Below are 25489 nucleotides of genomic sequence, written 5' to 3' on the forward strand. Positions count from 1 at the left end.
AGCTTTTTTATCCATTCGTCTACTGATGGACACTTGGGCTATTTCCAGATCTTAGCTATTGTAAATAGTGCTGCTACAACCATGGGGGTACATATATTCTTTCTGATTGGTGTTTCAGGATTCTTAGGATATATTCCTAGGAGCAGGATCACTGGGTCAAATGGAAGTTCAATTTTTAATTTTTGAGGTAACACCATATTGTTTTCCATAGTGGCTGCAACAGTCTGCATTTCCACCAGCAGTGCACTAGAGTCCCCTTTTCTCCACACCCTCGCCAACACTTGTTGTTTGATGATTTGTTGATAGCGGCCATTCTGACAGGTGTGAGGTGATACCTCATTGTTGTTTTAATTTGCATCTCTCTGATGATTAGTGATGTTGAGAATTTCTTCATATGTCTTTTGGCCATTTGTATGTCCTGTTTGGAAAGGTGTCTATTCAGCTCCTCTGCACATTTTTTTAATTGGGTTCTTTGTCTTCCTTTTGTTGAGATGTATGAGCACTCTACAGATTTTGGAAATTAACCCCTTATCTGATGTATCATTGGCAATGATGTTCTCCCATACGGTGGGTTGCCTTTCCATTTTGACGGTTGTTTCATTTGCTGTGCAGAAGCTTTTGAGTTTGATGTAGTCTCATGTGTTCATTTTTTCCTTTGTTTCTGTTGCCTTAGGTGATGTATCAGTGAAAATTCTGCTGCGTATGATGTCCGAAATTTTGTTGCCTACACTTTGTTTTAGAATTTTTATGGATTCATGAGTCACATTTAAGTCTTCTATCCATTTTGAGTTTATTTTTGTGTATGGTGTAAGTTGATGGTCTAGTTTCATTTTTTTTGCATGTAGCTGTCCAATTTTTCCAACACCATTTATTAAAGAGGCTGTCTTTACTCCACTGTATGCTCTTGCCACCTTTGTCAAATATTAATTGAGCATATTGCCTTGGGTCCATTTCTTTGTTCTCTATTCTGTTCCACTGGTCTATATGCCTGTTCCTGTGCCAGTACCAGGCTTTTTTGATTACAGTCACTTTGTAGTATAACCTGATATCTGGTATTGTGAGCCCATCTACTTTGTCCTTCTTTTTCAAAATTGCTGTGGCTATTCGGGGTCTTTTTTGGTTCCATATGAACTTTTGAAGTATTTGTTCTAGTTCTGTGAAATATGTCGTTGGTATTCTGATGGGGATTGAATTGAATCTATAGATTGCTTTGGATAATATGGACATTTTAATGATGTTAATTCTTCCAATCCATGAACAAGGTATGTGCTTCCACTTTTTTATATCTTCCTCTATTTCTTTTTTCAATGTCCTGTAGTTTTCTTCAAATAGGTCCTTTACTTCTTTGGTTAAGTTTATTCTTAGGTATCTTAATTTTTTTGCTGCGATGGTAAATGGGATTGTTTTTTCAGTTTCTCTTTCTGTGAGTTCATCATTGGTGTATACGAATGCTGTCGATTTCTTGATGTTAATTTTCTCTCTCTCTCTCCCTTCCTCAAGTGAGGATTTAAAAAAAAAAAGTTCATATGAAACCAAAAAAGACCTTGAATAGCCACAGCAATCTTGAAAAAGAAGAACAAAGTAGGAGGGATCACAATACCGGATATCAGGTATAGTATAAAGCTGTATCAAAACAGCTTGGTCCTGGCACAAGAACAGGCATATGGATCAATGGAACAGAATTGAGAACCCGGAAACAGACCCAAATCATTATGCTCAATTAATATTCAACAAAGGTGGCAAGAGCATACAATGGAGTAAAGACAGCCTCTCTAATAAATGACGTTGGAATAATTGGACAGCTACATGCAAAAAAATGATACCAGACCACCAACTTATACCATACACAAGAATCAACTCAAAATGGATAAAAGACTTAAATATGATCCATGAATCCATTAAAATCCTAGAAGAAAATGTAGGCAACAAAATTTCAGACATCACACGCAGCAGAATTTTCACTGATATAACGCCTAAGGCAAGAGAAACAAGAGAAAAAATGAACACAAGGGACTACATCAAACTGAAAAGCTTCTGCACAGAAAAAGAAACAATCAACAAAATGGAAAGGGAACCCACTACATGGGAGAGCATAACTGCCAATGATACATCAGATAAGGGGTTAATTTCCAAAATATATAGAGTACTCATACAACTCAACAAAAGGAAGACAAAGAACCCAATTAAAAAATGGGCAGAGGACCTAAACAGACACCTCTCCAAACAGGACATACAAATGGTCAAGAGACATGAAAAAATGTTCAATGTTATTTATCATCAGAAAGATGCAAATTGAAACAACTATGAGTTATCACCTCACACCTGCCAGAATGGCTGCCATCAACAAATCATCAAACAACAAGTGCTGGCAAGGGTGTGGAGAAAAGGGGACTCTAGTACACTGCTGGTGGGAATGCAGATTGGTGCAGCCACTATTGAAATCAATCTGGTGTTTCCTCAAAAAATTAAGAATTGAACTGCCATTTGACCCAGTGATCCCACTTCCAGGAATATACCCTAAGAAGCCTGAAACACCAATCAGAAAGAATAGATGTACCCCTATGTTCATAGCAGCACAATTTACAATTGCTGAGATCTGGAAACAGCCCACGTGTCCATCAATAGATGAGTGGATAAAAAAGCTGTGGTACATATATACAATGCTGTGGGCCAGAGCAGGATAGGGAGGAGGGTGTCTGGGGGGAAAAGGAGAAACATCTGTACCAAAAATGAATTAATAATAATAAAAGAAAATAATTTACATCTTCATAACTAATCCAAAAGATAGTTTTCTAGTAATGCTGCTACTTTATGCAATATGTAAATCCAATAAACACAGAATCTTAAAATACTTCTACCAATCCTTTAACTCTGCAGTAATTTTACCTATCTTCTACTCTCCTAATTACTTACCCTTGGTTTCAAGTTGACTCACAAGTGCCTAGAAATAAAAACCCTTACCATAAAATAAATGACTAACACAAAGGAATAAAAGAGAAACAGTTTATACTCATATTACTGAAGCAGTGACTAAACAAGACTAATTTTCCTAGACTCTGGTAAATATTTCCACTGCAATTCAGAAGACTACTACACATTTTATAAATAAAATAAAATTACTGTACAATAAAAAATACTGTCTTCCCTGTTGCTAAAGATACAAATTGTCATTAAAACCCATTCACTTGACTAAGAAAACCTAGAAAATGAAAGTATTTTTGTCTTTGCATAGAGGTCAGTATGAGAAACACTGCCAAACAGTGTCTAAGATTAAGGTTGTCATGATCTTACTGAATCCCCCACCAACCAACAAACGAATAGATTCTAAACTATAACCTGCATTTGTACAGCTTACTCCTTCATCAGAATTCTTGAGAAAAAGACATACGAAAAATGTCACCTAAAAGATATACGTTCAACAAGTTGACTAAAGATAATAAACCATAAGAAAAGTATAAACTATCATTGTACAGTCTGACCATATGAAGCAATTTTAGAAGTGTGGAGAAAAATAATTATTTAAAAAGAAAGAGGTAAGGTATTAGTTTATTCATAATATATGATTTAAAAAATAATTTTCTAATACAAATTTAATTTAAAAAAATAATGTAAGATTTGACAATAATTTTTAAATTGGAAAAATAGAAAGTAGCTAATTTTGTTTTCATGAAACTCTTCACACCAAATAATGCACACATTTTCAAAAATATAAACCTTCTTATTCATCTAAAGACTAATTTTTTGCAAGAACTTAAAAGTCCTATATAAATAGTATTTTGAAAGCAGAAGTACCTTTTCTTAAACAAGGATATCGAAATAATTTTACAATTCCATAGTCATCAGCTGTAACTAAAACTTGGCCAACATAGTTTCCATCTACTGAATTTATATCATTGACATCTGAATACTTGGGCCAAATTCCATTTACTTCAAGGCCTGAAACACATGTCCATGAAGCCCAGTGAACACCTTTTATTTCTTCTTTATTTGTCACTTCTTTACCTCCTAAAAAGAAATCAGTCTTAATTTAATCAGTTATTTCATTAAAGCATAAATTGTATTGATAACATGATAAACTCCAAAATTTAAATAGCTTTCCATCCTGGCCAGGTGGCTCAGCTGGTTGGAACATTGTCTCATACACCAAAAGGCGGTAAGTTTGATTCCTGATCAGGGCACGACCTAGGTTGCAAGTTTGATCCTCAGTGCAAGTACGTATGGGAGGCAACAAATCAATGTTTCTCTCTCACATGGATGTTTCTCCCTCTCTCTTTCTCCCTTCCTCTTTCTAAAAGAAAAGAAAAGAAACACATCCTCAGGTAAGGATTAAAAAAAAAAATAGCCCTTGCCAGTTTTCTCAGTGGTTAGAGCACCAGGCTGTGGACCAAAGAATCATGGGTTCGATTCTGGTCAAGGGCATGTACCTTGGTTGCGGTTCGTCCCCAGACCTGGTGTCTCTCTCACGTCGATGTTTCTCTCTCTCTCTCCCCCTCTCCCTCCCTCCCCCCCTCTCCCTCCCTCCCACTCCATATGAAAGTAAATGGAAAAACATCCTTGGGTGAGGATTTAAAAAGAAAAAATTAAATAGTTTCCCACTCTAGTTAAAATAGAATACATGAATAGGTTGGTAAATATGGTAAGGAGAGGAGAGAATTAAATGCAAGAAATTTTTAAAAGCCAAAATTATACTGATTCAGAGACACACACAAATTTGATTATGATGCAGCTTAGGAGGTTCCCCACATAGAGAATAAAACTGAACCCTATTAAAGTCATGCTACAGATCAATCACAACAGGGTAAGTTAGAAGAAAAAGTAAAAGCTATAAGAAAGTGGCAAATGAAGTATTAAAATAGAAACCTAAGAAGATGCATGGCTGAGAAAAAGAGAACTCTTGAGGACTCAGAAGGAAAGACAAGGGGAGCAATACACTTACTCTAGGCAGTAGGACTTTAGGATTGATTCAATCTTCATTATATACAGATTGTTAATAAAATACTTTTAAGGAGATGCATTAAATTATGTATCTAGTTTTATTAAATTATTGCAAAACAGTGACTAATTCACTAAGCACCATACTAAATAATGTACTAAGAGTATTTTGCTGTTTTTATTCTTTTAAAATCTTTGATGAAAACTTTTTCAAATTTAATTTGTAAGCTATATTGTTTTTATTTGAGGTAACTACAAAATCCCTAACAACTTATGGTTAGATATTTGTAGCAATTAGTTCCACCCATAAAAATGGAATTAAAAATTTTTTATCTTTATTGTTGAAAGTATTACAGATGTTCCTCCTTTTTTTCTCCACTGACCCCCTCCTCCTAGTCTTTACCGTACTATTATCTGTGTCCATTGGTTATGCATATATGCATATAAGTTATTTGGTTTATGTCTTCCCGCTCTCCTCTCTCCCTTCTAACCCACACAAGGACTTTACTGTATACTACTCACATGGTATGGCATTCAACATAAAGAAGGTTTCAGATCCTCCAAGCAAAGAAGTTTTAATTAAGAGCCAAAAGCACTTCAATATAATAGGGCAGCATTACAGAAAAGGTCACAATGCCCCAAATATCTTCACTGATTTCCTATAATCAAATGTAACTTACTCTGCTTCTAGTAAAATTCTAAAATATTTTACAGGCACTAAAAATCTACAATGTATAAATAATTTATTAGAAACTTTTACCTGGCATCCTATAGAAAAGTCTTTTACCATTTCCATCATTTGTCTGTAAATATCTACTGTCTGAGGACCAGTCCAGATGCGTGATGAAACTAAGTGATCCCATACATTCCCCAATTTTTTTATAACGCTGAGCAACTCCATAAATATCAACTGAGCTGTCATTGCATCCAACAGCAAGGTAAGTTCCATCTGGTGAATATTTTAACTCATGAATTGCCTCCTTTCTATCTTTAATATGTACAACTTCTGTCATATCTCTGTAAAGAAAAAAAAATTAGACCACATGAAAAAAGTCATTGCAGAATTAGTTCAGTTTCCAAATGTGTCTAAAATGACTGTGGGGCCTAGCCAGTGTGGCTCAGTGGATTGAGTGTCGTCCTATGGACTGAGAGATTCCGGGTCAGATTCTGGGTTGTGGGCTTGATCCCCAGTGAGGGGCGTGCAGGAGGCAGCCGATCAATATAGCTCTCTCACGTTGGTGTTTCTATCTCTCCCTTCCTCTCTAAAAAAAAAAAAAAAAATCAATAAAAACATTTAAAAAATGACTATGAGGCTGTATCAAGTATTTATAAACCATAAAACAAATGTAAATGAGACAAACAGTACTAATTAAGAAATAATTATTTTACTAAGCAGAAATATATGCTGGAAAAAGAGAAAAATGCTAAATTTCATTTCCTAAATTACTGTAGAGATTCAGATTAAATTTATGGAGCCATACAATAAAGGAAATAAAGTCACAATTTTTTATGATGAATTCCTTGTAAATACAGAGTTTATAAAAAATGTTTCATTACTAGCACCACGATTTTCAAATAAGTATTTATAATGAGCCAAATATGCAAGATTACATTGAGGAAATAAAGAAAGGAAGAAGTGATTTGTATTATTTCAGTAACATATTTAAATATATATCTTTATTTAACTACCACTAGTTTTTTGCTTTGTTTTTAAATCCTAACCTGAGGATATTTTTCCATTTATCTTCAGATAGAGTATGAGGGAGGGAAATAGGGAAGGAGGGAGCAACAGAGAAACATTGATGTGAGAGAGACACGTCCATTGGTTGCCTCCAGCAAAACCCCAATCAGGGCCAGGGATCGAACTGCAACCGAGGTACATGCCTGTGACTGGAATCGAACCCACAACTCTTTGGTCTGTTGGCCGATGCTCTAACCAGTAAGCCAAACCAGTAAGGGCCCAATATTTTTATTTCAATGTCTTTGACCTTCTTTCTTTATTTTTTTTAAAGTATGTTATTGATTTTTTAGAGAGAGAGGAAGGGAGAGAGAGAGAGAACTACTGATGAGAGAGAAACATTGATCGGCTGCCTTTTGCATGCCCCCTACTGGAAATAGAGCCAGCAACCCAGGCATGTCCCCTGACCAGAGGAATGGAACCAGGACCTCTCAGTCCATGGATGAATGCTCAATCCACTGAGCCACACTGGTCTGGCACTTTGAACTTTTTAAATAGGATATAAATTCGTCCCAATTAGGCACATGTCGCCCAGTACCTAATTAAATTAAATATTTTTCCAATACCTTATAACTGACTTTCCAAAATAATACAGGTAATGGTAACAGCCATAAGAATGAATAAACATGTTTAGTTTAACACCAATGAGTTTCCAAAGTTGTGGAGTTGGTGGTGATGGGGAGAAAACAGAGGCAGGGAGAGAGAAGGGGCAGGAGGAAGTGAGAATTCCTATTTCCAATTAGTGCCAGGGTCTTTTTTCCACATAAATTTTACATTACCAATGTGAAATACTCCAAGTAGATAAATTAGAAAACAGAAATCTGAATGGACATTTTGCAATTTTCCATGTTTCTAAATAGACAATTTAAAGCAATCAATTTCAAATTTCTTCCAGTAACACTAAGTACTTACTTCATTTAGGCACATGGAATAAAAAGATAAACTCATCTTTTGTGAGAGAGGGACATAAAGTAAGTATACTTTATAACTGGTAGGATGTGGTGGGTGCTCAAAAGGTATATGTGACGTTTTAGAAGAAACCAGGGCTAAAGACTACATTAAAGGAAGGAAGGGACAATGAAGAATGATGTATATGTTAAGCATAAAACCTGAGGAGTTGGCTAAGTATAAGAGAGGAGGGAAGGTTTTCCAGGAAAAAGACACTGTATGAGAAAAGGCACGGAAGTATGCAAGTGTATGGCACACAGTAGATAATGTAATGTAGATACAAGAATAAATGGGAAGGGTAGTGATTGTTGGGGTTAAGGAGAGAGACTGAGGACATGTGACAGATCTGATATAAGTTTTACCCTGGTGTTAATCATATAAAAGAAAGAGATGACAATCAGCCCTTTAGTTAGGGTAAGGATGAGATTACCTAGGGACAAAATACAGAGTAAAAAGCAGAAAGCCTAGGTTTGAGCTTTGAGGCACTCCATTATTTACTGGGTAGGCAGAAGATAATTAACTTACAAAGAAAGTGAAGCCAGAAAAATAGACTGAAAAAAAAAAAAAAAAGAGAATTAACACCCAAAGCCAGGAAAGGGAGTTTTGAGAAGGAGCAAGTAGTTAAGGGGTTCAAATACTGCTGAGAATCAGTTTAAATGAGAACTGAAAAGTGTCTCCTGGCTTTAGTAACGGATATTATTAGTGAGTTTTTCAATGTAACAATGAAGGCAAAAGCTGTATTAAAATGGGGGTAGAAAATTGATAGTTGGAAGAAAAAAGAGTAAATTAGGCACTTTTTTTTTTTTTTTTGAGAATTATACTGTGAAAGAGAGAAAATGTGATATAACTAGAGAAGAACTTAAATTTTAGGTAGAAATTTTAAGACAGGATTTAGTTGAACATGTCTTTTGGGGGGAGAGGAAGAAAAAAACCTTTGATGTAAAAAACTAAATAAATAAACCTATACAGAGAGTTACTTTTTTAAAGCCAGGAAAAAACTTTTGGAACTTATTCCCAAGAAAATGGGGCAAAATATAAATAGGTTGAAAATTTAGCCCTGGCTGGTTTGGTTCAGTGGTTAGAGCGTCGGCCTGCGGTCCTGAGAGACCTGGGTTCGGTTCCCGCTAGGGGCGCGTACCTCGGTTGCAGTTTGTCCCCGGCCCTGGTCGGTTGTGTGGGTGGCAGCCACTCGATGTGTTCCTTTCACATCGATGTTTCTCTCTCTCTCTCTGTTCCTCTCTCTTCCTCCCACTCTACCTGAACAAAAAATGGAAAAATGTCCTTGGGTGAGGATAAAAAAAAAAAGAAAAAAAGAATCCTGCTTTACATATGGAGAATATACATAAGGAAACCAAGAATAATGACCAGATAAATTTAGAGGAATTGAGAATATATTGTGAGTTAGAACTTTGTGGTTACACTACAAAGGCATTTAACAGTCATAATAACTATTCCAATAAACCTGTCAACAATGCTGTACTCAGTTACTAAAATACTGGCTTATTAGAGATAAGAACTTATTCAGCCAGTTTCTTATATACAATAATTAAAAGGGTAAGTCTTGGGAAAAAAATGACTGTTTTATTTCATTTTATTATTATTATTTTTATCCTCACCCGAGGACATTTTTCAATTTTTTGTTCAGATAGAGTGGGAGGGAGAGAGAGGAAGAGAAAGAGAGAAACATCGATGTGAAAGGGACACATTGAGTGGCTGCCACCTGCACGACCAACCAGGGCCAGGGACAAACTGCAACCGAGGTATGCGCCTTTAGCGGGAACCGAACCCAAGTCTCTCTGGACCGCAGGCCGATGCTCCAACCACTGAGCCAAACCAGCCAGAGCAATAATGACTATTTTAAATGCACTGAGCTATCTTAGGTGTTTTATATGCATATAAATTCCCGGTTGCAAAACAACATAAATGTACTTGAATGCCACTAAATTTTACACTTAAAATGATTAAAATGGTAAATTTTATATTATATTTTATCACAATAAATATTAGTTTAAGACAAAAATCAGCATATCTCACAGTAAAAAAGGAGTCGGAATCTATACAAACTCAGAAGTACAAGAGAACATGATACATCTGAAAAGGTGAAAGGTATTTTATACATGTTGAAAGAAAGACTGAAAAAGAAAAAGTAGGCTGGAGAGAAGAGTACCTCAGGCCATGTTAATTAAGGATTATGAACTTCATCCTAAGGACAGTATAAAACTTTTATCATACTTTAGAAAAAGGAAGGATGCAAACAAATGTGTTTTAAAAGGCATCACTATAGCTGTAGTGTGTAAAAGGTTTTGAGGTTAAGTAAACAGGAGGTAAGGAGACCAGCTGAGATGCGATTCCACTAAACCACAGAGGCAAAAGGAAACAATGAATTAATGGTTTCTGTATTGGGCAATTGGGTAAATGGTCCTCACTTAGACAACAGTGTGGTGATTATCGAAGGGGGTTTGGGGGGGGTGGAGACAGGTGAAGGAGGGTATAGGGGGGATAAATGGTGATGGACAGAGACTTGACTTCGGGTGGTGAACACACAATACAATGTACAGATGATGTGTTCTAGAATTGTGCACCTGAAGCCTATATAATTTTGTTAACTAGTGTCACCCCAATAAATTCAATGAAAAAGAAAGATTTCATATATACTTAACTATGTGAACATACATGGACATATAGCAAATTTTTAAATGGCTGTATAAAATTCAAATGAATGCAACACATCTACAATTCAACACTAGATGTTACTTGCTTTAACAAATTCTTCAAACTAGACCGAAACAAAGGAGGAAGAGTAGAAATTGTTTTCAAAGCATAAAGCTGCAAACAACAAAATCATTCACCCATTTTTAAAGCCACATGTCTCCTCCACACCCCTTCAAAGGCAGAGTAATGATCATTACTGAAAACCAATACTACCATAGAATGAAAGTCAGGATCCAAATTTATAGTTCAGATTTTAGCCATTAATCTACGAAGCATTCTTAACCCCCAAACCAGCACTGCTGAGTTAATTTTCTGACAAAGCCATTTTTATAAATATATATTTTTTATTTAATGAAACTAATATCTGAAATATATATTAATAAAACTGGAAATGGGCAAAAATAATAAGTATTATATATTCTATCTCACTTACAAAACTGCTGTCTGTTTCTGTTTCTACCCTAATACATACCTTACTCTAAGTACAGTGAATGAGCCATCCTTCATTCCAAGGGCAAGATGGATTCCATCTACATTTATAGCTGCACAGCGAATTGGTTCTTCCATATTACACCTTGCTATTAATGCATGATCTACTAGGCTCCATATCCTGTAACATTTAATCAAAATAAAAGAATAGTTACTATGCTTAAAAAAGAATAGACTCTATGAAAAGATTTTGGTTAAAATAATAATCTCATTCTAAGGTTAATCTAAATTTAATTGTATGCTTCATGGTAAGGAATTCTTATCTATAAAAATAGAAATACTGTTCATGCTTAAAATGAAAAGAGTGAATAGAATCTTTTATTTTTAAAACAATGTAATGACATTAATTTTTTCCTATCATTCATTTTATGTAGATGCTTTCTACCCTGACCAAAGGAGAGATTGAGATATAGTAAAGTGGTACATGGTACATACTATGTATATAGTCCTTCAAATGAAAACTATGCAAATTTAGAGTATGTTCCAGACTCTAATGTTAAAAATGTACAACAAAAACGTAAAAATACCCATTGTTTGATAATTAAGAATTATATTTCCAGCCCTGGCCACTTTGGCTCAGAGGTTGGAGCATTGGCCTGCAGTCCAGAGAGAACCGGGTTTGGTTCCAGCCAAGGGCATGTACCTGGGTTGCAGTTTGTCCCCGGCCCTGGTTGGGTCGTGTGGGTGGCAGCCACTCAATGTGTTCCTTTCACGTCAATGTTTCTTTCTCTCTCTCTCTCCCCCCCTCCTGCTCTATCTGAACAAAAAATGGAAGAATGTCCTCAGGTGAGAATTAAAAAAAAAAAAGAATTATATTTCCAAATAACCTAAAAGACAAAGACAAAATCCTAATGAAAATTAGTTACTATTTTAAAGTAAGCTATACCAAACCTGCTTTATATAAAAACTTGTGGGATATAGCTGAAATAGTACTTAGGGGGAACTTTGAAGATATTATAAAAACAAAGGCAACAACTTAACGAACAAGCATCTACCCCAAAAGGTAAGAAAAAGATCAGTAAAATTAAGTAGATTCTTTTTTTTTTTAAATCTTTATTGTTGAATGTATTACAGATGTTCCTCATTTTTCCCCCATTGACCCCCCTCCTCCCTCCCGCCCCCCTCCCACCTTTTCCCACACTATTGTCTGTGTCCCTTGGTTATGCATATAAGTTCTTTAGTTTATTTCTTCCCACCCCCCAATGCCTTTCCCTTTGAGATTTGTCAGTCTAGCAATGAATTTGTACTTCTAAATCTCTTCACCTTTTTCACCCATTCCCCCAACCCCCCTCCCATCTGGCAACCAACAAAATGTTCTATCTATGAGAATGTTTCTGTTCTACCTGTTCATTTTCTTTGTAGATTCCATGTTGATAAGATATGTATTCATTGCCATTTTGTTTGTTCATATATATTTTATCTTTGTCTTCAAAAAGACCCTTCATCATTTCATATAAGAACGGTTTGGTGGTGATGAACTCCTTTAACTTTTTCTTTTCTGAAAAACTATATGGCCATCGATTCTAAATGACAGCTTTGCAGGATAGAGTAAGTTTAGTTGTAGGTTCTTGCTTTTCATCACTCTGAATATTTCTTGCCACTCCCTTCTAGCCTGCAAAGTTTCTTTTGAGAAATCAGCTGACAGCCTTATGGATACTCCCTTGTAGGTAACTAGCTGCCTTTCTCTTGCTGCTTTTAAGATTCTCTCTTTGTCTTGAGCCTTTTGCATTTTGATGATGATGTGTCTTGGTGTGGGCCTCTTGGGGTTCATCTTGTTTGGGACTCTCTGTGCTTCCTGGACTTGTATGTCTGTTTCCTTCACCAAGTTAGGAAAGTTTTCTGCCATTATTATTTCAAAAAGGTTTTCAATTTCTTGTTCTTGCTCTTCGCCTTCTGGCACCCCCAAGATGCGAATGTTTGAAGTTGTCCCAGAGGCTCCTTACACTATCCTCACTCTTTTGGATTCTTTTTTCTTTTTGCTGTTCTGATTGGGCGTTTTTTGCTTCCTTATATTCCAAATCGATGGTTTGCTTCTTGGATTTACGTACTCTACTATTGAATCTGTGTAAATTATTCTTTATTTCAGTTAGTGCCTCCTTCATTTCTGACTGTGAATCCTTCATTTCTGACTGGTCCTTTTTTATGCTCTTGAGGCCCTCACTAAGTTCACTGAGGTTCTCACTAAGTTCATTGAGCATCCTTATAAGCATTATTTTGAACTCAGCATCTGTTAGGTTGCTTATTTCCATTTTGCTTAGTTCTTTTCTTGGGGTTTTGTTCTGTTCTTTCATTTGGGACCTGTTTTTTTGTCTCCTCATTTTGGCCTCCCTGTGTTCGTTTCTGTGTATTACTTAACAAGCGGTATGGGGCTAGCTGAGACCAGATGCTGCTTGTTTGAAAGAATTTAGGAAAACCTGAAGCAGGATGCAAGACAGACCAATCCTATGGTTAAGCAACTGGCAACAGCTTGGGTAGGCCTGAAAGTTGGGTGGGGCGGGGCCTCAGGGAGTCAGCAGGGCGGGGCTACCAGCGTGAGCCAGGTTGCTGGAGTCCCAGATATGGCGGCTGTATGCCGCCCCAGGGAAGGGCTCACCAAAGGAACAAAGGCCTCTGACAGCATGTCTGTCTGGGAGAAAGCCCCTCTCCAGCCCTCGCTCCAGTGCCAAACAGCTCAGTTCTTCCCTGTATGTCTCTGGTGCCCCTCGAGCTGCCTTCCCTCCATGCTTAGAGGGAGTGAGTCCGATAAGTCCATGCGCGGGCCCTTTAATGAGTTGCCTAGGGCTCCAGCCGCCTCAGCCTCCTTGAGTCTCAGTTCCTGCTGGTTTTTCCAGCCAGAAGTTATGGGGACTTCTCTTCCTGGCACTGGAACCCTGAGCAGGGTACCTGGTGTGGGACGGGGACCCCCTCAGTCCTCAGGGAGGACCTTCCCAGCCGAGGTATCCTCCTGATTTTTATTAATCACATGTGGTTGTGGGACCAGCCTGTCGCGCCTCCACCCCTTGCGCCTCCGCCCCTCCTACCAGTCTGGATGTGGCTGCTGCTTTAATTCTGTAGTTGTAGGACTTCCATTCAGCTTGATTTCAGGTGGTTTTGAATGATGGTTGTTCTGTAGTTTAGTTGTAACTTTGATGTGGTTGTGGGTGGAAGGATACCGCATTTACCTACGCTGCCATCTTGACCGGAAGCCCTACGTAGATTCCTAAATGTTTTTATAGCAGTGTTTTTTTTTAAAAAAAAACTATTCTGTATGGTATTTTCTTATAGGAAAAATGATTTTGCATATTTTTTATATCCAAGAAAACTTGCTAAATTCTTTTTAATTCCAATAATTTCTCTGTATTATCCTTTCAATTTTCTACATATACAGTCATAATACCTGCAAGTGACATTTGTTTCTTCTCTTCCAATCCAAATATCTATCTCTCTCTATACACAGATATATAAATATTATATTGTATATATATATTTGGTCTTACGGTGCCAGCAAAGACTTCTAGTCTATAGCCGAATATAAAGGTGAAAAATATAATGGTGACAGTGGGGATCACTGTCTTCTTCCTGATTTCAAAAAGAAACTTTTAATATTTTAATATTATATATGATAGAAATATAATATTTACTAAAGACTTTCTACGCTCTATCACAGGGGCCAGCAAACCACAGCCTATGGGCCAAAGTGGGCCCACTGCCTGTTTTTGTACAGTCTGCAAGCTAAGGGTTTTTACATGTTTAAGTGGTTGAAAAAAATTAAAAGAATAACATTTTGAGACATGAGAAAAATTATATGAAAATAAATTCAAATAAAATTCAAATCCATAAGTCAAGTTTTATGGGAACATACTCACATTTGTTTGTTTACATGTTGTCTATGACTGCTTGCACACTAAGGAGGCAGAGCTGAGTCACTCACTACAAAGGAGATGCAGTGTGTGACACATTACTTTGCACTGCTCCCTCACAGCACTAAATTGCAGCGGCACAATTACAACTTGATAACATTTTGAGTGCCACCTGTATCATCATATGGTGACATTTTATTTTTAATTTCTAGTACATGTCTATCCATGTCAAAAAAATAAAAGTAAAATTTGATTGTTGTATTTTTAAGGCACAGTGAAGCATGAATTATACCTTTATTGAATTAGATAGTAAAACATTGTTTATAATGCAATGACACTATAGTTATCTTAAAAGAATACAAATATGTATTATTACCAGACTAAGCACTCATCACAATATTTTCAACTCACAAAAAAGCAATGGTCAGAAAAATTAAAAAATTTAAAACAAAATATCTCATTGCAGCAGAATTTCTTTAAAATTTAAAAACTAAAATGAGGTTTCAAAAAAAGTTAGTTTCTGAGTGCCTCATGTGTTAGCCAAGCAAAGAAAGCTATTTATTAGTAAAGTATTAATTAAATTATTTTGAATTACAGCAGTTGAAGAAATGTGTCCAGAGAAAATAAATTTAATACTATTAACTTTTTGGTGAGAACAGTTTGCTCAAGGAGTTGAGTGTTGGGAACACCACCAACAGTAATTAAAAAACAAGGAAAATAATTCTGAGTGAATGGTTTTCCTTGAATCGTGGTAAGTCAACAGATGTTATGGATACTACTCAGTTGTTTATTTGAGGTGTCAATGCCAAGCTGGCAGTGATGAACAAATAGCTTCTATGAATAGTCTGTGTGGAACAACTACAGGCTAGAACATTGTCAAAGGCATTAGTGGGAAAGCACTAATCTAATACAACATAAAGTGGAATCAAATGGTGATAAAAATATGCATGGGAAAATGCTTCAGACTCATTTATTTTTTATTCCTCACCCGAGGATATTTTTCTATTTATCATCAGACAGAGTGGGCAGAAGGGAGAGACAAAGACAGAGAGAAACACTGATGTGATAGAACCACCTCAACTGGTTGCCTCCCGCATGACTCAACCAGGGCCGGGGACAAACCGCAACCAGGGTATGTGCCCTCGACCGGAATCAAACCTGCGACTCATTGGTCCACAGGCCGATGTTCTAACCACTGAGCAAAACCGGCCAGGGCCTAAGACTCATTTATAAAGCCTGTGAAAATGTAAGGTACTGACCTTAGACAGCCAGATGTTTCTCCAGCAAAATGGGTTTATTTGGGAACGAAGAATTGCAACCGGGACATGTTGTCTAAATGGTGAACTACACACAAGTCCAGAGAAACAAAGAGGAAACTCTTACAGAGAAGAAGTTGGGAGAGCTGTTATAAAACAAAGCTCTTCCCACCCTGGCTGGTGTGGCTTAGTTAGTTGGAGTGAGGACCAGTACACCAAAAGGTTGCCGGTCAATTTCTAGTCAGGGCACATGCCCAGATTGTGGGTTTGGTCTGCAAATGGGAGGTAACAGATCATCTTGCATCGATGTTTCTCTCTCTCTCTCCCTTCCTCTCTTTCTGAAATCAATAAAAACATATTTAAAACAAAACCCAAAAAACTTCAGTTGGCCTCTGTGACCACAGGGCATGAGAGCTCCCCCTTCTGACCTCCTGACTTCATTTTAAATGATGTTTTTGTTTATTAATCCTTACAAAGCCTATGTATTCACTGTATTATTCTTTCGCAAGTATTCTGCAAAAATATTTTTGAATCATGTTTTGAATCATTAGTGTTAACCATGAACTTCATTTGCTCTTGTGGATTTAACCTCTATCAGTTCTAAATACCTGTCTATAATAGAAGCTAAAAATTCTAACTTATTAAACAGCAGTTTAATGGTTTAGCAGTGGTAAAGTTTTATTATGATATTTTGATCTAAGAGCCAAGAATTAAATTTTTCTGAACCACACCTGCTCTCAACAACTATAATTAAACACAGAAGGGTGTTGGAAATTAGCTTTTGCTAAAGATTTGATACTGTTTCTTAATGAATTCAATCTAAAACTATAAGGCAAAAGCAGCACTTACATGTGCATCCAGTACTGTGGTAGAGTTATCTGGATAACAATTAAGCTGCTTTATACACTTCCTATGCTATCAAAACTTGAAGCAAGAAACAAGATTTCCACTCCCACACAAATCTGCAAGCGATATATTTTTCAGAGCTTAATTTATAGGTCTGGCTAGGTGTTGGCAGACCCTGGGTCTTGACTTCTCTGCCCTGGAGAAACCCATAAACAAAGCCCAAGTTTATTCAGTGGAAGAAACATGCCTTCAGGGCAAAATGGCTTTGGCCCATTGATGCTCCTAAATCCTCATTTTATTCCACAATTTGGCTGATATTTCCTTACTATCTTGACTGTTCTTTGAACATTTTAAAGGTAATTTACATTTTAACCAGCTTTCTTATTATTTTCAATGGAAGAGTTCTTTCCAAATAATCTGCTCACCAATAACAGAAACAGAAGTCTGAGCAATTACTTTTTTAAAGTTGCCCTTTTTCCAACAGCTATGCAGCAGCTGGCAATAGCAGTTTGCCTAAAATGAAAGGAACTATACAATAGTTCATAGTAAAGCATATGGGTAAAGTATAATCCCACAATAACTTTCCATATGAATGTAGAGCTACGGCATCTCTCACCCCCCCAGAACTGGAGTGATACAATGGCAGTAAATAGCATGACTGATCAACATACTATTTAAAATATAAGGAGTTTTGTGGAAAGAATTAGATTACATCCCCACCTTACTTCTTACACTGAAGTAAACTTTACACAGATTAGGAGTTAAATATAAAAAATAAAACTACTAATGTACTAGAATAATATATTGAAAACCTTTTTAATTTGGGGGAACATTTCTCTACCATAGAAAACTCAAAAGTCATAGAAAATGCTGGCAAATTCAGCTACATAAATCAAAATAACAAGAAAAAACTATTTTGCATTACATAAATCCACCTAAGCAAAGTGAAAAAGCAAGTAACAAACTGGTGAAAATTGTTTGCAACTTATATCACAAACAGAAGATAAATATCATAACATATAAAGAGCTGTTTAAAATAAAGGACAAAAAGAACTACAAACCTACAGGGAAAAAAAGGCAAGAAATATAAACACATCATAGAAAGGATTCTGGGGAACCAAATAATTATTTTTAAACTAGTAAATGGGAAAAAATGAAGCACTTTCCTGCTTTTCCTGTATAAACTGTATGTACCCAGTATAACCAGATAGTTGATGAGTAGAAATTCTCTTTATAGAAATATGGTACCTAACAAATGAATAATGAATGATGAAATTAGAATACCACCATTTGAAACTCTTAAAATAACAGATCTAGGTCACTCATTCTCAATAGGGGCAATAAATATTACCTCAAAGGGGCTAAAAATTAGTTCTTAGGGATGAAAATCTTAAATATTACAATGGTTTGTGGTTCTCAAAAGGGCCATAGTACAAAAACAGATATACAATTTTTTGTGTTGTTAAAATTTCACGGGCAGGAGGTGTGATTAGGGAAAAAATTGTCTAAAATGTCTCATCTAGAAAGCAACAATTATAAAAGAAGGTTGAGAAACACTGATCTAGATAATAACCATCGACAGCTGCTGATATGACCAAAAAAGGAACTAAATGTGTGTTACATACCATTAAACAGGGATGCACATTACCACCTAGGAAATATTCTTGGTGAAAATTCATAACTGCATCTCATCAAACCTCTAGATCTAACTATCCATTTACAGCATACAGGGAAGAAAGAAAGTATTAAAATACACTATGAATATGCAATTAACCAAATCCAGCATGTGGGGAACTCAAGAATACAAATACTTTCTTCTTTTTTTTTTTTAATCCTCATCCGAGGACATTTTTCCATTTTTTGTACAGACAGAGTGGGAGGGAGAGAGAGAGGGAAACATCGATGTGAAAGGGACACATCGAGTGGCTGCCACCCGCACGACCAACCAGGGCCGGGGACAAACTGCAACCGAGGTACATGCCCTTAGCGGGAACCGAACCCGGGTCTCTCCGGACCGCAGGTGGACGCTCTAACCGCTGAGCCAAACCGGCCAGGGCAAGAATACAAATACTTTCTTCAACAAATGAACTGTAAGAAGAAAAAATAGGAAAGGAAGGAAACTACAGAATAAAAGAGATGTAAAGGATAGATCAACAGTTGCAATCTATGCACCTTATTTGGAACCTAATTCTAAGAAGCCAAAAGAATGCTATGTGATTAACAGCATTGTGATGATGTTTAAAATTACCTTTTAGAGGTATAATTGGAAATAGTTACAGATGAAATGGGGGGAAAAGGTGACAAAGTGGAAACAATATCTCAACTCATATCACTGACCAGTGGTTCTCAAACTTTAGTGTACACTATAGCCATCTGAAGAAATTGATGAATTTCTGATATTAGGTCCTGGATACAGCATGAGAATTTACATTTCTTGTAAGTTCCCTAGTAATGCTGATGTTGGTGGTCCAGGAACCACACTTTAAGAACTACTGCCATAGACAATAGGCTAACTTATTTAATATGTAGACAGATTTTGTTAGACCGTGTTTTAAAATAATTAGAAAAAAGATCAATGAACTAATAGAAAATAGGCAAAGAGCTTAAACAGACAGGTCACAGAAAAGGAAATAAAATTGTCCTCTAAACATATGAAAACATACTCAGCACCCCTCAATAGGAGAAAAATGCAAGTTTTCAATGCATAACAAGATATTTTTCACGTTTGGGTAATAATTAATGTTGGCAAGGGTGTGGGAAAATGCATTGTCATACATTGCTGATAGGTATGTAAATTATTGCCTCTGTGCAAGGTATTATATATAAAAATTTTAAATGCATATATTCCTTCAACAATGCTAAGAATTTATTATTGACATATTCATATTTATACATATACAAAATGGCACAGGTATAAGGATATTAACTGAAAGTATTATATTTAATAGCACAAACTGGAAGAACCTAAACTCCCATCAATAATGGATTAGTTGAATAAATTCCAGATGCGGTGGAATATTATAGGATGTTAAAAAGGAGGAGGTAGCTCTGCATATTTTGAAATGGAACAAATCCCAACTTATGGTTTTAATAGGAAAAGCAAATCTTGTAGTTAATTCTGTTAAGTTTAAGTACCTATCAATTATGTTCATTTGTTATAACACAAGTTGATAAAAATTAAGTATTTTTAAAAAGTTTTTCTTATGGCCCAGCTGGTGTGGCTCAGTGGTAGAGCACTGACCCATGCACCAAGAGGTCATCAGTTCAATTCCCGGTCAGGGCACATGCCCAGGTCATGAGCCCAATCCCCAGTGGGGGGCATGCAGGAGGCAGACAACGGATGTTCTCTCTCATTGATGTTTCTATCTCTCTTCCTCTCTCTTAAAAATCTATATAAAGAAAAAAAATGTTTTCTTAAGTTTTTCTTATGTTTATCTAAGAACAAATTCCAGCCTGTGCCATTATTTTATAGTTTGCTTACCTGACTGAACGATCATCACTTCCGGTCACAGCCAAAGGTTTAGTAGGATGGATGGCAAGTGCCCAAAGTTCACCTTCACAATGCCCTTGCATAATCAGGAAAGGTTTATTTCTTTCATGCACCACAATTTCAAAAATTTCACTGTCCTGTGTTCCAACTAGAATGTGGTCACCTCGCCAACAAACACTCCTCACAGACAAACCTAGTCAAAAGTGAATTGTATTTAAGAGCAATGCTATAATAACAGAGTTGCCTAAATTGTTAATTTTTATAGCTTTTTATACCCTAAATGTAAGATAAAAGGAATCTGTAAGTCTCTGATTTGCACATCTTTTCAATTCTCTATGGAATAATATTTCTATCTTTTTAAAAATTATTATTTTAATCCTCACACAAGGTATGAGAATTAAAAATTTTTTTAATTTAAAAAATGTATAGCCCAGCCGGTGTGGCTTGGTGACTGAGCATCAACCCATGCACCAGAAGGTCACCAGTTCAATTCCTGGTCAGGGCACATGCCCAGGTTGTGGGCTAGATCCCCAGTCAGGGGCATGCAGGAGGCTGCCGGTCGATATTCTCTCTCATTGGTGTTTCTCTCTCTCTCTCCCTCTCCCTTTCTCTCTCTCTAAAATCAATAAAGAAAAAAAAATATTTTAAAAATTTATAAAAGAAAAGAGCCACAGCAATCTTGAAAAAGAACAAAGTAGGAGGGATCACAATACCGGATATCAAGTTACACTACAAAACCACTGTAATCAAAACAGCCTGGTACTGGCACAAGAACAGGCATATAGACTAGTGGAACAGAACAGAGATCCAGAAATTGACCCAAGACATTATGCTCAATTAATATTTGACAAAGGTTGCAAGAGCATACAGTGGAGCAAAGACAGCCTCTTTAATAATGGTGTTGGGAAAATTGGACAGCTACATGCAAAGAAAATGAAACTAGACCATCAACTTACACCATACACAAGAATAAACTCAAAATGGATAAAAAACTTAAATGTGACTCGTGAATCCATAAAAATTCTAGAAGAAAATGTAAGCAACAAAATTTCAGGCATCACACGCAGCAGAATTTTCACTGATACAATGCCTAAGGCAAGAGAAAAAAAGGAAAAAAATGAACACATCAAACTAAAAAGCTTCTGCACAGCAAAAGAAACAACCAACAAAATGGAAAGGGAACCCACTATATGGGAGAGCATAACTGCCAATGATACATCAGATAAGGGGTTAATTTCCAAAATATATAGAGTACTCATACAACTCAACAAAAGGAGGACAAATAATCCAATGAAAATGGGCAGAGTAAGGAGGAGGGAGGTATCAGGGGGAGGGAAAAAGGAGAAACATCTATAACAAAAAAAAATTAATTAATTAAATTTTTAAAAAAGGGCAGAGGACCTAAAGAGATACCTCTCCAAACAGGACATACAAATGGCCAAGAAACATATATGAAAAAATGATCAATGTCACTAATCATCAGAGAGATGCAAATTAAAACACCTATGAGGTATCACCTCACACCTGTCAGAATGGCTGCCATCAACAAATCATCAAACAAGTGCTGGCGAGGGTGTGTAGAAAAGGGGACTCTAGTACACTGCTGGTGGGAATGCAGATTGGTGCAGCCACTATGGAAAACAATATGATGTTTCTTCAAAAAAATCAAGAATTGAACTGCCATTCTACCCAGTGATCCCACTTCTAGGAATATATCCTAAGAAGCCTGAAACACCAATCAGAAAAAATAGATGTACCCCTATGTTCATAGCAACACAATTTACAATTGCTAAGATCCAGAAATAGCCCAAGTGTCCATCAATAGATGAGTGAATAAAAAAGCTGTGGTACATATGCACAATGGAATACTATGCAGCTGTAAGAAAGATCTCTTATCTTTTGAGACAACATGGAGGGACCTGGAGAGTATTATGCTAAGTGAAATAAGCCAATCAGAGAAAGACAAATACCACATGATCTCACTTATTTGTGGAATATAATGAACAAATAAGGTGATGAACAAAATAGACCCAGAGACATAGAAGTAGGGTTCAGACTGACAAACCTCAGAAGTGGGGGGGAGGGATAATCCTAAGAATTTATATGCATATATGCATAACCAATGGACACAGACAACAATGCTGTGGGGTAGGGAGGATCGGGAGGAAGGTGTCAATGGGGGAAAAGGAGAAACATCTGTAACCAAAATAAATTAGTTAATAAAAAAAAAAGAGACTTTGACTCTTTCTATATACTCCACAATTCCTTTTGTAACCTTGAGAAAGCTATTGTTTCTCTCAGTTTTCTTATCTATACAATATGACCAACAAAGAGGTGCTGTGTACAAAGGTTCCTCCAACCTTCAACACAGTTTATTTTCAACAGTTTCTTTGCTAAAATTACATCTAGCATTCTAATAGTAAAATATTTTCAAGACCCAAGGTTACCAAGTAAGTACCTATCACATCTCTCTGCAGGTCCATTATAATAGTCATTAGACATATGAAAGTATCATTGTCCTAACAGTAAACCTAGATTGTCTTTAGGTAAAATTTCTCTTCAATAGAAGAATTTCAATTAAATGTATACAGTGTGAAGGAGCTTAAATGTAAGTCTCATTTATATTTACAAGATATATATTTATGTTTACTGAAAGAAACAGACAATCCTTGGTATATTTAGAATTTGCCTAGTAATGAAATACTATTTGTTTTGTTATTACCTTTGTATCCTTGGTCTGTTTCCCTGAGATCAATCACAGTAATTGGTTTAAAAGTTAAATCCCAAAGACGAATACAGCCATCTCTGCCACCAGTAGCAAAGCCTTCTTCACAAGTATTCATGCTAAAAATTCCTGCCTAGAAAGGAGGAAATAATTTAATAATATATACTTAAGAAAATCTACTATATGAAGCTGGCAATCCACTTTAAAAGATTTTGATGTGACATAGGAATAAGCAAATATATCAGGAAAAAACCAATGATAATCTAGAAATGGGTCTATGTAAATATAGGAATTCAATATATGAAAAGCCAATTAAAAGAAAAGGAGATTCAAGTAGTTGAAAAATACATAAAATCTCACAAATAGACAGGAAACAAATTAAAATAAGAAGTTACTAATTTTTACTCAGTAGACAAGCAAAAATTTACAATAGCAGTCACATCCAGTGCTAATGAATATGAGAGGAGGAACTGATACTTTTATATATTGATGGTGAAAATGTGAATTTCCACCACCTTTGTGGAAAAGAATCTGGTATTTCTGTTCTTTAGGCATTTTGCTTAAAGTAAGTTCTGTGTAAATGCTTCTTTGACATATTTAATATATAGTATATATTTAATAGTTGTTCATAGTAATATAGTCAACAACTTTTCTACTTGAGATCTCACTGCTAACAATGGACTAGCTCTGTGCCCTCTAGCTCCCTTCACTATGTGAGGATCCTACCTGCTAAAAAGCCCAAATCAAAAAACACTAAAAAGTTTTAGCATCAGTTTTTTATCCTGATTCGATCAGTTGTTTAAAGGACAATCTCATGAAGTACAAAAATTAAATATCTTTGCCATTCAGTTAATGAATTAATAATACTAAAAAGATTATATATTTTTCTAGACGTGTCCCCAAATTTCCCACTGGTAAATTAGCCACAGGAACACTATCTTTTATTCTAATGGTGTTAATCGAGAATACTTTTAGGTTGAATTTAACAAACTTGTTTTCAATACTACTCTGAGAAAGACACCATACTAAGGAAATGGTTTGAAGAAGATAGTAATTACACTAATTTAATAAATATCCATGTGTTTAATTGCCTAATGTTTCTTCACTGAAATCTTAAAATAGACAAATTAATTTAGTTATAACATTTTTCAAGAAACTGAATTGACTATAAAGTTTGCCATATTATGTAATCTTTTGTTCTAAGACTAGAAGATAAGCAGTTAACATCTAAAAGTGTTTGAAATATTTAAATATACTTACAGTATGGGCTCCTTGTATTGTTCGTATAAGATTGATTCCTTTCCAAACATATATATCCCCATTGAGTGCACCAGAATATGTTAATTCATCCCTTGCACAGGCCAGGCACAATATTGTCTGAAGGTCACCAGTCTTACCAAAGACCCCTCGTTTCGGGGTCAGAGCATTTCCACATAAACTCCAGAACTAAAAGGTACACAGTATAATCAAATTACCAAAGAATGCTTATAAGATAAAATAAAACAGTCCCAATACTTTGATACTATATTAGAGCAGCAGACTAGAAATTACCTAAGAAATTCCCTTATGATACAATAGTATTCAAGGTTCACATCCTCATCCTAGAGTTGTCAATAGCTATATTATAGCAGGTAAGTCACTGGTTTCTATTCTTATCAGTAAGAATAAAGGGGGTGATTAACTATATTACTTTTAAAGTATGCTGTGCTTTCCTTAGGTTTATGGGGAGAAAAATCTACATGAAACTTAGGTTGAAAAGTTGAGACTGAGTTAGCAAGGAAAATGAAGACAAGACCCCATGTACTAATAGGAAAAAGGACACAACCTAATGTTCAATCTGATAAAGACAGCAAAGACCGGGAAAAATAAAAGGATTCATATGGTGCACTCGATATTTTCAAAGCTTAAAAATAAGACAGATACACATTTAGAATGATAGGTTCATTCTTGGCAAAACATAGGAAAGTCAAACAAGTCAAACGTAAGTCTTCACTAGATACATGTGGCTCTTGAGCATACTGCCAGTATGAATGATGAAATGAATATTAGATTTTATTTAATTTTAACTCATTTAATTTAAATAGATGCATGTGCCTAGTTGCTACTGTACTAGCCAGAACAGTACTAGATCGTCTTTGGGACTTAGTTTCCTCACGTGTATTGCCTGCAAAGAGAGCTACCAGGCTATTCACTGCCTCTACCAAATGTAAAAAAATACAGTAAAAAATATAGTTTGTTTAGCTTAATTGAGAAGGTAAATTTTTTTCAAAACTGAAAAAAAATTAGCTTTATTTACAATATAAAACAACAGTAAGGTCTCTATTAATTTGCCAACGATTTATTAATAACTTAATATTTATCAAGTACTGTGACAATCGTCATCTTATCAAAGATGAACAAGACAAAAATTTCTACCTTCAGAGTGCTTGTACTACATACTTTAAACCTACCATAGATGCCCTGGCTGGTTAGCTAAGTGGTTAGAGCATTGGCCCAAGAACCAAAGGGTCACAG

General features: G+C 35.9%; 1 protein-coding gene across 1 annotated transcript in view; it reads right to left on the minus strand.

Moving 5' to 3' along the window:
- EML5 (EMAP like 5) overlaps positions 1-25489 on the minus strand; it is a 161916-nt gene that overhangs the window by 99757 nt on the left and 36670 nt on the right. Inside the window, exons 5-10 of the mRNA XM_036277252.1 lie at positions 24236-24421; positions 22973-23108; positions 20242-20443; positions 10803-10940; positions 5693-5949; positions 3793-4005 (exon numbers count right to left, since the gene is read on the minus strand). Of these exons, the coding sequence (XP_036133145.1) occupies positions 3793-4005; positions 5693-5949; positions 10803-10940; positions 20242-20443; positions 22973-23108; positions 24236-24421 (1132 nt within the window). The remainder of the gene's footprint in view (positions 1-3792; positions 4006-5692; positions 5950-10802; positions 10941-20241; positions 20444-22972; positions 23109-24235; positions 24422-25489) is intronic.

Source organism: Molossus molossus, unplaced genomic scaffold (genome assembly GCF_014108415.1).
Source record: "Molossus molossus isolate mMolMol1 unplaced genomic scaffold, mMolMol1.p scaffold_m16_p_1, whole genome shotgun sequence".
Lineage (NCBI taxonomy): Eukaryota > Metazoa > Chordata > Mammalia > Chiroptera > Molossidae > Molossus > Molossus molossus.